Here is a 13,885-nt window from a genome sequence, read left to right on the forward strand (position 1 = left end):
AGCGCTTTGTGAATACGCTGAAAACCATTATCTGTTGATAAACACTGCAAAAAGTAAAGTGATGTGTTTGGCTGGTAGGAAGAAACCTAAATTTCCTAACTTTCCATGGGTAGTGGGGGGTCAAAAATTGGAAATTGTGAAGTCCTATACCTTCCTTGGTAAAATTGTCACAAGTAATCTAAGTGACAAAGCGCATATGGACAATAACTCCCGGAAGGCTATCTAACAGGGAAAGAGTCTAGTATCCTTGTATAAAGCCACAGGTAGAAGGCATTTTTCTATTTTACTGGATGTATTCAGAGCGAAAGTTCCTGCCTCCCTGTTATACGGAATAGAGCTAATTGACCAAAAAAGTTTTTTAAACTCCTCGGAAGGAAAAATTTTGCGTAGTTTACTATCTGTTAGCACAGCAAATTCTACTGCTTCCTTGAGACAGGAACTTGGCTTACGCAGCAGCTGGGTTCAAGGTTTGGCCAGCATTATTCGCTGGGTTGTAAGTATTGCAAAAAGTGAGTCTAATACCTTAAGACATCTCATAAAAAATGAATTGCTGGGAAACTTTAATGACCATTCCTTGATTGTAAAAAATTTCAGATTTGCTGTGGCCCTATTGAAACTGGATAAAGAGATTTTATTTTCTTTGTCCTCTTATCAATTAAAAACCATCTTGAAGTCCTCCACATGGGAACTGGGGTTTAGACAGGATAGAGATTTCCGGTTGTTGAAAAAAGGCTGTACACCTGTTATTGAGTCCTGTATTTTGAGGAAAGCTCAACCCTACACTCACTGGAACATCTCTCATTGTGTTAGACGCTTAATGTTTTTAATAAGACAGGACCTGCTTCCATTGAAATCTCTTTATGCCAGATGGTATGGCCACTCAGCACTCTGTGATTTTTGTCAGATGTATGACCAGGACTTGGTTCATGTCATTTTTGTTTGTCCTGCCCTGATGCCTTTTAGGCGAAGATGGTTAAGACCAATTTGCTTACAACTCAACATTTTATCAGCCTCTTCTTTTCAGGCGGCCCTGATTAATCCACCAAATGAAATGTTTTGTTTTAAACTGTACAGTTTCTTTAAATGTTTTTTGGACCTATATTAAGATGGTAATTTTTCACCTTGTTGCTATTGCATAATCGACATTTTATGTGTTAATTGCTTTTGTATGTATATTCTGTCTTTTATGTGGACCTCATAAAGAGTTCCGTTATCATAATAAATAAACTTGAAACTTGTAAGGCTTCGCCATGCCCTCGGGTACCAATTGTTTACGTATAGGCGTAAGCCACCTTGCTCATGGGGATGTTTCAGCCAGACAGGCGAGTAAAACATGTGCAATTGATTCTATAGGTAAAAAACAAAACGGACATGACTGAGGATGTGTTTGATTGCAAAGCCATTGACAGGTGAATGATTTTAAAGGAAACGTTCCAAACAAACTGCATGTAAAGTTTCCTGTCAAAGGGTGACTGGATAATGTCCAGATAGTCTTCAAATGATTGAGTCAATTTTAACTCAACAAATTCCACTGTTAACCTACCACTCGGGGAATTATTGAGTTCAGAGAAGTGTACCCATTCCCAGTGAATGGCTTTCAGTTTATGCTTGCTGGAAGGTGGCAGAGAATGTGTTGTCCCAAAGATCCTGTACTCCAATAGATTTCAGTAAACATTTCATGTTTTCAAGCCAACTTATCTTGTTGAAAACATCAAGAGTTCTAACTCACTCCAATGAAATGGCATAGGAATGCAGTTCGGGGTAGATCTGATTCTCAGCCAAAAGAGGAACGGGCATAGTTTCGCAATATCAGAAATAGATTGGAGGCCAAAGTCCAGTCTTAATGGGATTAGAGGAGTGCACTGATGTACTAACATCAAGTTCCTCAGTAACTTTTTTTTCTGCTAGATTGAGATCAGTCTTTCGAAAACCCACAATTTGGCTCTGTATACAGCACAGTTTACAGCTTTAGAGTAATAAATTTAGAGAGCTGTTGCGGCTGGTTTGCTGTTAGAGGTGCAGTGTTCCTTCTTTAGAGCTCCTGTTACTTGCTTAAACTTCAGGGACAACCTAGCTATATGTGTATTCCATGACATGTCCATAATTCTAATACCTAGATAGTCAAAATACAAGCCATCTCTAACGGGGCAGCGTTTAAGGTCAAACGTCCCTTGTAGATTTTGTGGGGATTTACCTTAAAGTCGATACTAGTACCTTCCACAGTGCCAGTGGCTGTTTGAAATAGTCTCTCTGACGTGAAGCTAATGTACAATTACAAGCTGTGTCAACTAGACATCCACCCAACTTCCCAGCTACATTCCAAATACAATAGTGCTGTTGCTGGGCAGAACTGGGTTTGGGGTATGCATGAGGCTTGGGGATGTTTTCTACAGATGCTCGCATTCCTCTGAGGTGCAGGCTCAGTGGGTACTATAATTATGAGAGAAGCTAGACGGATATTAGAATTGTACTACAAGCACTGTATCATTGTAGGAAATAAATGTGCATCACACATGCTCTTATACACACCATGTATGAAGCATACACACGAGGTCGCCAGTTATGGGAACTGAACAGATGTTACTGAGAGGGCTAGGAGGGCTCTGTCCCAGGGGTACAAATATATGCCTGCCACACCAAAAAAATACACATTGCTTTGCCAGTCAGTCAAGCTACAACCTGGTTTGGCGGCACTAAGTATCCTACAATGTACGCGTACTTTGCTATTAGAGCACTGAAACCATGTACTCCCTCCAGTGGCATCAAAGAGAATGAGGCCACTAGGGACAAATCGGGCAAGACAACTGGAAACGGACAGGAAGGGATCTCTAGTAAGAGAATGGAGAGACATTCTACCTTCCACTGTCCAAAGACATATAACTGGATTTGGCTAGAAGCATTGTAATTGGTCACTTCGAATGCCTATCAGTGCTTTAGCCAACAAGAGGCTCCATCAGAAGGCTGCAAAGACTTACCTTCTCCAGTTATGAATTTTTCCAGAAACTCGACCCAGCTCCCAGGATCTGGATGCACAAAAGCCATCTTATAGAAGTAGTAATAGGAGACTGCCACGTCCTTTGCATTTCGTGCAATATAGACTATCTGCAGGAAACAGGAAATGAAGAGGTGTGCAATGTAACTGCAAATAGTTATAAACTGACACTTCACGGAGATGCACACATATCAGAGGCCCTTCAGTAGGAAGGCGCTACTCTAAGTCCTTCCAGCTGCAGAGGTAGCGGTTTGGTATTGCCTGCTATACTTATCGCAATCACCCAAGTTACACCAAGTGGTTACATCCTCATTTTACAATCTATACAAATCTCTATTACCCTAGGGCTTGGTACCTTGCAATTCTTCTCCCAGAAGGTCTTGGGAAGCAGCTTGACGGGCAGATGGGTCTTAATGATCCTGGGAGATTGAGAATTGTCCAGGAGCTCTACTCCTGTGAAAGGAAAGCAACAAAGTACAAAAAAGGTTAGTGTGTGAATGTGCTTGCTACAGGATTTTGACTTATATCCATGTTTTAGCCCCAATAAGATTTTATTTACTTGAAACGAACATCCTTTTTAGGTCACGCATGAGCCAGCGCATGCGCTGCTCTTCGATACATTTAGTGGTGGGATTTTAAACGTGCTGCCCCACGCTTTTGCTGGCCTAGCATTTGCGGTTACGCGAGCAGCCGCCAGCTTTTGCACTACTCGTGTGCTTGTTTTGCCTCGCGGCCATGACACTTTTTTTCCTTTGCGTGCCTATTTTGTTTTACTTTAGCAGCCGCGTCACTTTTTTCCCTTTCCCCTACCCTTCTTCAGCTTCGCCTCCAATACTCACCTCGCTCACCAGGTTCGCATTTCTCTTGGGGTTCACACGTGCGCCATCGGGACTCACAACCAAACGAATAGTGATGACCGTTTCCTCGACGAATTTCAAGCCCGAAACAGACTCCGACAAACTACAGCCAATAACAAAATGACAATACCTACCCAACCAATTCAAGGCCTCCTCAATTTTCCACCACAGAAAGAATATGATTGGTTGCGAGTATCTGGGTGGGACAGGCTCAGGCCCAGATTGCTAAAATTACGGGACAAAAGACCTCAGCTAAAGCAGTAATAAAAGACAACGGGTTCCAGTCTCCAGTAACAAACTGACCAGTGCAATTGTCGATCAGCTGTCTCTTTAACTTGCTGCAGCCACATCTTCAGACACCCCAACTATATACACCATAGGAGGCTTGGGCACCAAGATGTCCAACCGAGTGGTTTGCCGAGAAGCCAGTCATTCTGGGAGCTGAACACCTCATCAGGTACATGCATTGTTTTTCTGATAGCCTGTCACTCCAAAGAAAGCCCAAGGGCAATTGAAAACAAGTACCCAAGTGCCCGTTAGAAAAATTAAACCTATCAGCTTGAAGCAAATCAGCTTTCTCCTGTCCTCCGTATGACGCCACTGACACCCGGCTTGCCCAACTGGAGATTCTAGTGGCACTGCGAGCTAGCTAATGCGAAAACATAGGCTGACATATTTCGTCGGGGTGTACAGAGTCAGTTTGCTGCCAAGCCCACAGTATATGTTATCCTTAAACAGGGTAGGTCCTGCATGAAAGAGGGCTATCGGAACAATACTACATGGCGCCCAACGTGTCAAACATGGTTTACCCAACGTGGTATATACATGGCGAACTTACTCAACAGTAGAATCTGAGTAGCTCAGTTGTTATTCGCAGAGACCCTACTTACAAAACCTAGAGATGTCTGGAGTAGGTGGGAAAAAACTCCACCACAGCTGAGTAGGCGAGATATCCTATGTATTGGCTGTTGGTTAATCAAGCTTGAAGGAATATTCCCAAATTTGTGCATAAAACCTTTGCATAAAACCTTTCATGAACTTCCTTGGAAAGTTAGCCTGCATTCTAAACACAATGGTTGAACAAGAGGAAGATTTAAGCCATCTAGCCCAGGGACTTAATCGGTCTGGTGAGGAAGATACAAATGCAATACATATTGCACCCAAAGTAAGACACATTTTGACAATTAAACTTGTCAAACATGAGCTATCACCCAGAGGAGGTGTAGTAATATTTGTGATAGATGCACACGAAGAGTTCAAAACAGAGGTATCCTACTCAAGGGTTACATTCCCAGAAGCAGATGCTGTAACAAAACATTTTCATTATTACACACATGAAGAAGTTCCAGGGGCCTACACTCCGTTTGAGGAGATTGAGATTCCGCTTACTTTCCAGGAACATATTTTCTGGATTAATGGCGCCCCACCCCACACAAGAACAATAGCAAGGCTTGGTCCTTTAGGAAGACCAGGAGCAACATGGAGGATATTAGCGACCTGTGCACCACATCCAGACATTGACACATTGACAGATGATGAACTACTTGTTCAATCAAAGAGTTGATAAAACTCTACCAAAACATGGCACTCTTTGTCTTAAGGACACTAGCTGTCCAACTTACAGTAATTACACCAAATCCATCTCCAACACAGAGTTCAGGTACTAAAATGACTCCACTAACACTACACGCCATAATTGGCAAAGTGCCCACAAAACATGAACAAATTCCTTTCTGGGTAGCTCAGAAAATAATCCAGTTAGAAGCAGTTTTCCCAAATACAACATAATTTGAAAAATATAGAATGTTAACAATCTGTTTGCCCATGGGGATTACACCACAGTTAGAGGACTGCACCTCTTGGGGTACAGTCTTTGCTGCCATATATACCAGAACTCATGGTATTCCTTCATTAGCAGTAATCCCAGATGTATTAAGACAAATACAAAATGACTTTGGAGGAGAACCTGCCCTAAACTTAGGGATGAAGTTATTTAATGACTACGTTCAGGTATCAGCCATAATACTAGCTAATATTAAAGGAGAAGCAGTATCAGTGGCAATCTGCCATCGCGTAAGGGAGATCAGCCCGTTAACTGAGGAGGCTGAGCTACCCAAAATAATTGAAACTGCATATGCAGAATTAGGCGGAGATAGTTTGAGGGGAGAGCTTTAAAGCCTCAACTACAGGGCAGTCATGAAAAGGACACTTCTAAGCAGACATCCACTTCTTCTAAAAAGAAGTCGGATAATAAAAAAGAAAACTCTAAAGACAGATCTCAATCCCGAGGTAGGTCTCCTTCACAGGAGCCCTCTGAAAAGAAGTATAACCTTAGGAATAGGGATAACATGAGGAAACCTGACAGGTGGTATGATATTTATATACATTCCTCCCGTTCCTTTCAAGACTCGAAGAAAAGCTCTGAATGGGTAGGACGGTCATAAAACAGAGAGCAGCGCACACAGTACAGAGACAAGCAGTGTGCTCAAGACTTTACTTCTAAAAAAGAAGATAAGCAAAATCTAAAACCTCAATTTAAGAAAAAGAAAGTTGCAGGTCTGGAAGTCAGACATACCCAGAAGTCTGAGGACACAACTTCTGAACGGGGAATGGGCTCTGACGATGCTAGACAGTGCAGCAGAAGTAACAATAGCTCGCCTGAACCTGAAGGAATTTCTGGTGACAGCGGAGCTGAATGATTACATCACGGTAGAAACACCAGACACCAGGGCAAGCGACGCTCATAAGTTATATGAAATAATATTCTGGATGGGGGGGGAACAAGCCCAGGCATGTAAAAGATCTTTTTTGGAAGAACGTATCATCTGGTTATGACATCCTGTTAGCAGAACAAGATTGGTTGCCTGTATTTGTAATGGAGTGCCCCAGAGAAGAAAGAATAAATGTTCCTACTTTTTCCAACCACGGTACCCTTCACCTGAAACATACATATGCGCAGGAGTGGGCAGTAGCCCAAGCTCCGGCATTGTACAAACATCACACCGGGTGGGATGAGAACTCAGCCTACCACGTCAGCCTGTTAAAAGTTTCACCTAATGCTCATAGGCAATCTCCAATAAAGCAAGAAGCTAAAAAACAGGTCCGGGAGATCTTAGATCAACTTGAATACCAGGGAGTAATTAAAAAATGTACCTCTCCAATAAACAATCATTTGTTTCCTGTCGCTAAATCCGACAATACATATCATCTAGTTTTAGATTATAGACATTTAAACTTATGCACAAAGACATTTGCTGTCTAAAATGCACATAGTGCTGCATTAAGGAATAACATTGTGCGCAAAAAATTCAAAACCCTACATATCTCAAATGGAGATTTTCTGCCAAAATATAACGCCTGAAAGCAGGTATCTGACCGCATTCAGTGCGTTAGGACTTCTGTCGTCTAGCACAAGGGTATAAAACTGCCCGGGTATATTTTCAGCAAGAGTAACAGAGTTACTTCAAAAATTTGATGAAGAAGCGTTGTCCTACGTGGATGATATTTATCTGACAGACGGCAACTTAGAGAGGCGCTTGACCAGGGTAAGCACCATTATTTTGGGATTTGCCAGAGAGGGCTACAAATGTAACTTTAAAAAATCAAAAATAGCCCACCTCAAAGTTCGTATTTTTGGGATATGAGCTGTCAAGTGAAGGCAAAAGTCTGGCAGCTAACTTTTTAGAAAAATGTGCGCTGCTCCAGCCTCCAAAATCTTTTAAAAATGTACAATCAATTCTAGGATTCCAAAACTTTGGCAGGACATACATTTTAGATTACGCACAAAGGCTAAATCCTTTCTATGACTTAATAAAACCTGACTGTTCAGCCAGAGATTGGACCCCAGACCATACTCATATTCTTCTTTTACTCCAGGAAGACATGATAGCTTCCAAACACTTCCAAACACAGGTAATCGAGATTCATCTGACTGAACCCTCTGCTTATATATAGCTGTAGAGTATGTTCTTGAGCAGATTGCATTTATGCATCCTTGGGCTTTGTCTTTACCCACCATCATCAGTATCAAACTATATAAACATAATGAGAGTGTATCTAATGCCTAGTTGGTTGTGTGCTTGTGTGCTGGGGACAATTGTTACTGATGCTAATGTAAAAGACTGATACACCACAAGAATTCTAGTTTTGTGTATTCTTCTTTTTAGAGCGGTGCCTCCTATATCCTGAGCCGTTGCTAGGTAGGGTGAGGTTTTCTCTTCCATATTACAAAGGTAAGATGGAGTTTTGCACCATTCAGGGGCATATATGATGGCATAACTCTTTGTGGCCACATATTATGAGAGGACTATTAGGTTGTTTTTTTCTAAGAATCACATGTGTTTTGTGCTATTTTATTCCATTTATTTTTTCAGAAAATTGAAGATATCAAGAGGAAAAAGGGATTGTGAGATGCTGTACTCACACCATATCCTTTTTTGATGTATTATAAATAGCAGTTATTATATTTTGGTTTTTTGAGGTCCTGACGAAAGCACCTGGCTCAATTTTTTGCCTTAAAGTGCTGAAACATGTTGACCACTCCTGCTTAGGACAGCTATTTGTTAAAACTAGTCTTGGCGTTCACGTTTTTAATCCTTGATCGTGACTGACACGAATAAAAATTGTTAGTCTGTTCACGCACCAATTTTAAATTCTTGCACTCCACTATTTTGCACTGCATAAAAAAAAAAAAGTCATAAAAAAACTTGGTCCCACATATTCTATCCTGCTCATCTTGGTAATTACACCTGTCTGACATTCGCAAGCTCTGATGTTTATAGAGCTAGTCTGTCATTTTGCACATCAAAGGATACCCAAATGATGAAGCTAATCCCCAGGTTTGGTGAATGATGGGAATCCATATACATACATTTTTATGTCTATTTGCCATTTCACAATTCTGATTCTCAGTAGGAACTTCCTCTTTTTGTTCTCTCTTTCTCTAGACGCTGGAGTATAATTTGTATGTACAAGTCAGTTTGGGGCTACATATTCCAGTTAGTCTTTATAGATTTGACCCTAATCTATCTTTTTTGTGTGTTGTGGACTATTACCCACCCCAACTAATATAATCTACTTTCTCACAGTCTGCTTTTTTTGTCCACATTTTTCTTCTGCCCACTATGTATACTAACTAGATATTAAGGGCAACAGAGCAGTAAAAGTGATAGGTCACATAAGTGAACACAATTTGCTGGTGATTACTACAATTAAACAGTATGGTAACAACGTGTGGAATAGGTTTGTAGAAAGTCTCAAAAAATGAGTACAATCCAGTCACTACAACATGTTGCTACACTAATCTGTTCGTGTAAGTGCCAGAGAAAATCCAATCTAGGAATCCTTTAGATCATACTTTTGTAAGGGATGTTTACCTAGATTTAACTAACAATTGCAGGCCAGGAGAAGCATTGACCAAGTGAAATAGATAGTCCTGAAAACTGTTTTTTGGAATTAAAGTTACCTGTGGTAAAGTTCACCTAAGCAAAGTTAACCTTAGACTTAGCCCTGAGATAGAGTGACAGCTATCCAGGCGATGGGGGAGCAAGCTAGTACAAGAATCCAGAAATTAAGATTAAATAACCGTGAGCACTCGTCTGATGTGAAAATCCTTCATAATTTTGGATGCTATTCTGAGCTCGAATCACGCTATACTGTGTTCAGCAAGAAATGCAACACAAATACATGGAGGCCTAGCACAAGGAACAAATGAAAACTAGGAATCTCCAAGATGTTCCACTAGAATATCAAAGGCAAAATACTTTTCTACAAAAAATATTGTGGCCCAAATATCGACTGAAAAATATTATGAAGTTAAGTGTTTCTAGGTACGCATGGATTTTATTTATTTATTTATTTATTTGTGTTATTATTTTATGAGTTTTATATAGCGCTGGCTAGATCCGGAGGTATCAGAGCACTTTACAAGAGTATCAACAGAGGTACAATAAATTACACAAAGTTACACATTAAAAACAGGAGGTAAGGACATGAGAATACTCGAGGATGGCAGACGAAGACGCTAGGTGAGGCAACGAAAAGCAGTGGGATAGCAGTAAAAGCGACAGAGAATAGGAGACAAGAACAATCTAAGGGGCTGGGGAAGGAAGAGGGTGGGATAGAAAGAAAGGGAAAGGAAGGCAAATAAGAACAGGAAAGTGAGAGTGAAACAAAATTGGAGAGGGAAAGGAAGGCAGATAAGGACAGGAAAGTTTGAGTGAAACAAAGGGAGAGAGGGAAACCGAGATAGTAACAAGTGCAACAGCGAGGAGTAGGTCAGAGGTACAGGGGAAACGGCTGGGTCAGAGAGGGCTAAGATGACGGATCAGTTATAAGGGAGTAAAAGAAGCAAGTCACAAAATGACGGGTTGCACAAGGGTTCAAGTCCGAAGGTCAAAGGGAATAAAAATCCTCAAAACACCAAGAGCAAATTTAGCAGAGGGTTACCAGAGGTGGAAACAGGCCAGAGAGTCAGGAGGGAGGAAGGCAGTTGGCTCCAAAGTCACAACCACACCCTTCCATGAGCAAAGGCTTCCGCAGAGGGGCAATTGTGTCAAATTCGGTGACCATGGGTCAGGGAAGAAAGACCAAGGGTGCCAAGGCAGCTGTCCGCAGAACGACAGGCAGCAAAGTCCAAAACCAGAGTCCAAGGAAAGCCGGAGGGGGCGTCTCTCCAGCACGGGACAGAAAGATGGGCTCAGATAGCCACGGAGAGCTGTGTAGACTTCAAACCTCCGCTATATCTCCGAATCGGCTCAGATGTCAAGCAAGGAGGCGAAGCAGCAGCAAAGTTCGAAAAACCAGAGGGGGCGCCTCTCCAATACGGTTGAGGAACAAAGGGCTCAGAACAGCCACGGAGAGCGGCGCCGGTACTTCTCACCTCCGCCATGCCCCTAAAACAGTCCAGATGTCCTGCACAGAGGCAAAGCAGGAAGGCTGGCTGTAGGGAAGGGCAGCAGCAATCAGAGACAGGAGGGGGAGCCTCTGCTCAGCTCTTCAACAGTCTTCCTTAGAGATCCAAGAGGCATCAGCTACGAAGCAACGGGGTCCGTTGAAGGGCGTAAAACAGGAAATGAAGAGGAAAAGGCGGGGGAAGACGAAGACGAGGCGCAGACTTAGGAGGGGAGCTATGCCAAATGCCCGTCTGGGTAGGTGTCGGCCGCGGCGAGAAACCGGGCCAGATCCCCTGTAGCTGAACAGAGCGGGTCCACCGGACATCGGCCATGCTGGCTCTGGAACTCCGTGGGAGAAAGCCTCAGGCACCCATTCTGCCGAGTATCTCAGGCTCACAAGATTTGCTATATTTGACTCTGCATATGTGTACCTTGACAATATATAGGCCTTTAAAGGGCTTAGCTGTGGAGTTTAACTATTGTCAATCTTTACTTATTAATAAATACTTAACTTTAAAATATTTTTGGATCATCATGAGCGCCCGGGGGCACGCAGAGACGCCAAATCAAAAACTCCAACTGCCAAGGACGCAACCGATCACGCTGCTTCTGCTGCCACTGAAGGAGCCCCTAAAGCAAAATCTGAGGTCAGTGGGGACAAGAAAGTGGGGGGTACTGCTGGGCAAACCAGATGGGGGGCTCCGCCCAAAGACACTAAAACATTGAGACATTTCCTCCCCCCCTGCTAAAATATTCCTGGGAGGTAAAAAAAACCCTGCCAAATCCCAACAGCAAAACCCCCCTCTTTCCCTCCAGCAACCCACTAGCAGGAAATATAAATACTGGTGCTCAACAAGCGGGAAGCGTTGTTAAAAGTGATATCTTGCCCATCAGCCCAATAACCAGCTTGGCAGCACTAACAAAGCCCACAAAAGGTCAAGACGGGCTTCCCCAAGTCTCTGTCTCATTACATCTAGTGCTGACACCTCGGTCTCTCTAAGTCAGCCCACCCCACAGTCGCTGGGCACAGAGAGCATACTCGAGGAGAATAGCGAGGAGAATCGCCCTGAAATACCGCTGATCTCTTCTGAATTCGGCGATGCAGGGACCAACAAAGTTATCCAAAGCCTGGTGGTGCCCCCCGGTTCCCAAACACCTTGGACCCCAGAGACAGGAGCGGAAGATTTCTACTCAGTGTCAGACAGTACCCCGACCTCTTCTAACGAGGATGGCTCAGAGGAAGACAGCGAAGGGGACAGTGAGGTTTCATACAAGGATACAAGCACGGTTCAGCGTCCCAAAAAATCCATCAGCAAAAACAAACACCGCAGTCAGCTTAAGTGGGACTATTCCGATTCTCAAATGCCCTACCCCCCGGATGAAGAGGATTTAAATTCTACTCAGTGGGGAAGTACAAAGAGTCTGCAAACAGACTCCTCTGAACCTTCTCTAGCCTCCATCTTGGCCTCCATCAAGGATTTTCATGAAGAAGTGCGGGCGGACAATCATATCGCTAAGAACGCTGCTAAAAAGCGGCAGGGCGGGCTAAGGCGACTGAACAAAACCTGTGCCGATATCTGTGATCGGGTCACTATGGTAGAGGCACGAACTGAATACCTGGAAACAGAAACCCTGACCACCAAACAACAGGGGGCGTCCAATACAGCTTGTATGATCGACCTAATGACAAAGATGGAAGATCAGGAAAACCGCCAGCGTCGAAACAACTTACGCTTACTTGGCATTCCTGAAGGGAAGGAGAGGGAAGATCCAAGACGCTTCATCGTCAAGTTGCTTCAAGAGTCCTTCCCTGACGAATCAGGTTGGGATTGGGACCGTGAGGTACAGAGGGCGTACCGCTTCCCCTTTCACCTAAAACGACAACATAATCCAGCTGGAGGACACCCGAGGGTGTTTCTGGTCTATTTCGGAAACTTTCTTCTCGGAGAGATTATTTACAATAAAGCACGCTTCAACTCTAAAAAAGGTGCCAATGGAATAACTTTCTTTGCTAAGCCAGACTTCTGTCATCAGACAGTCGAGCGCAGATGGCGCCTAAGACAATTAATTCTGCCTTTTCAGCAACAAGGGGCAGACGTGTATCTCATGAATCCCGCCAGACTAAAGGTCATACGCAATGGAACAACTAAAATCTTCCTATATGAAATAAAAGCTGGGGAGTTTCTAGACGAGCTGAAGTCCAAGAAAAACAACAGATTAATTAAACTCTAGCTCTAGCTCTAGCCTTAGCCGACGCTGCCCACCCGGCAGGACGCCTGGCAAAGGCGCCTGTTACAAGCCACTATTGACTATTGACTAATTCTGGCCTTCATGCCACACACAACGATGTCTTTATACCGTATGCCTCTATACCGTTACCTTATTTTTTCTTTTTCACTTCTAGTTTCTTCTCCTATTTTTGTCAGCCCAAACATAGTAAACTATATGAGGATCTCTGACATCTGACCATTTAGAGGAGGGAACTTACTTGGGCCTTTTTCTTTCATTCCGGCGTGGCTGACGGCTGGGGTTCATGTAGATTGCCATCATTCAGGGTTTACCTGATTGCTCAGAAAAGGGGGGTGGGGGTGGCACTCGCACTTCTATTGGAAGAATCGGCACTACACTTTGTTGTAATTCACTACTTAGTTATTATATGTACATACAAGCAGACTGTGCATTTCATGGCACCGAATGGCGAACAAAATTCTTTTTCAAATGGCTAACCTTGATACTTTAAGAATCGTTTGTGTAAACATCTGTGAGCTAAATGACCGTTCCAAAAGGCAAAGTGTTTCACAGGGCCTCAGAACCTTGAGGGGAGACATCTACTGTCTGCAGGAAACACATGTCGAAGGCTCACAGAAATACCTACTTGACTCTTTAGGATTCAACATTTTGGGGGCTACTTCTCAAGGGTCTAAAACCAGGGAGGTGGGAATCCTGGCTGAAAAAAGGCTCCTTTTTAAAACTCCCAGGTCCAAAGCAGACCCTCTCGGTAGATGGGTCATAACGGAATGTCTTCTTCCTGGTAGTCCCTCTTTCACACTTTGTTCAATCTATGGGCAGTAATACGGATGATCCTGGGGTTTTCAATTTAGTATCAGGGGAATTAGCACACTGGCCTATCCCCATAATTCTCT

The 13,885-nt window shown here is 43.2% G+C and overlaps 1 protein-coding gene across 1 annotated transcript in view; it reads right to left on the reverse strand.

Moving 5' to 3' along the window:
• Positions 1 to 13,885, reverse strand: part of LOC147705722 (sulfotransferase 1 family member D1-like) — a 417,136-nt gene that overhangs the window by 138,780 nt on the left and 264,471 nt on the right. Inside the window, exons 4-5 of the mRNA XM_086932157.1 lie at positions 3,348 to 3,445; positions 2,976 to 3,102 (exon numbers count right to left, since the gene is read on the reverse strand). Of these exons, the coding sequence (XP_086788283.1) occupies positions 2,976 to 3,102; positions 3,348 to 3,445 (225 nt within the window). The remainder of the gene's footprint in view (positions 1 to 2,975; positions 3,103 to 3,347; positions 3,446 to 13,885) is intronic.

The sequence above is a fragment of the Lissotriton vulgaris genome, chromosome 7 (genome assembly GCF_964263255.1).
Source record: "Lissotriton vulgaris chromosome 7, aLisVul1.2, whole genome shotgun sequence".
Taxonomy (NCBI): Eukaryota; Metazoa; Chordata; class Amphibia; order Caudata; family Salamandridae; genus Lissotriton; species Lissotriton vulgaris.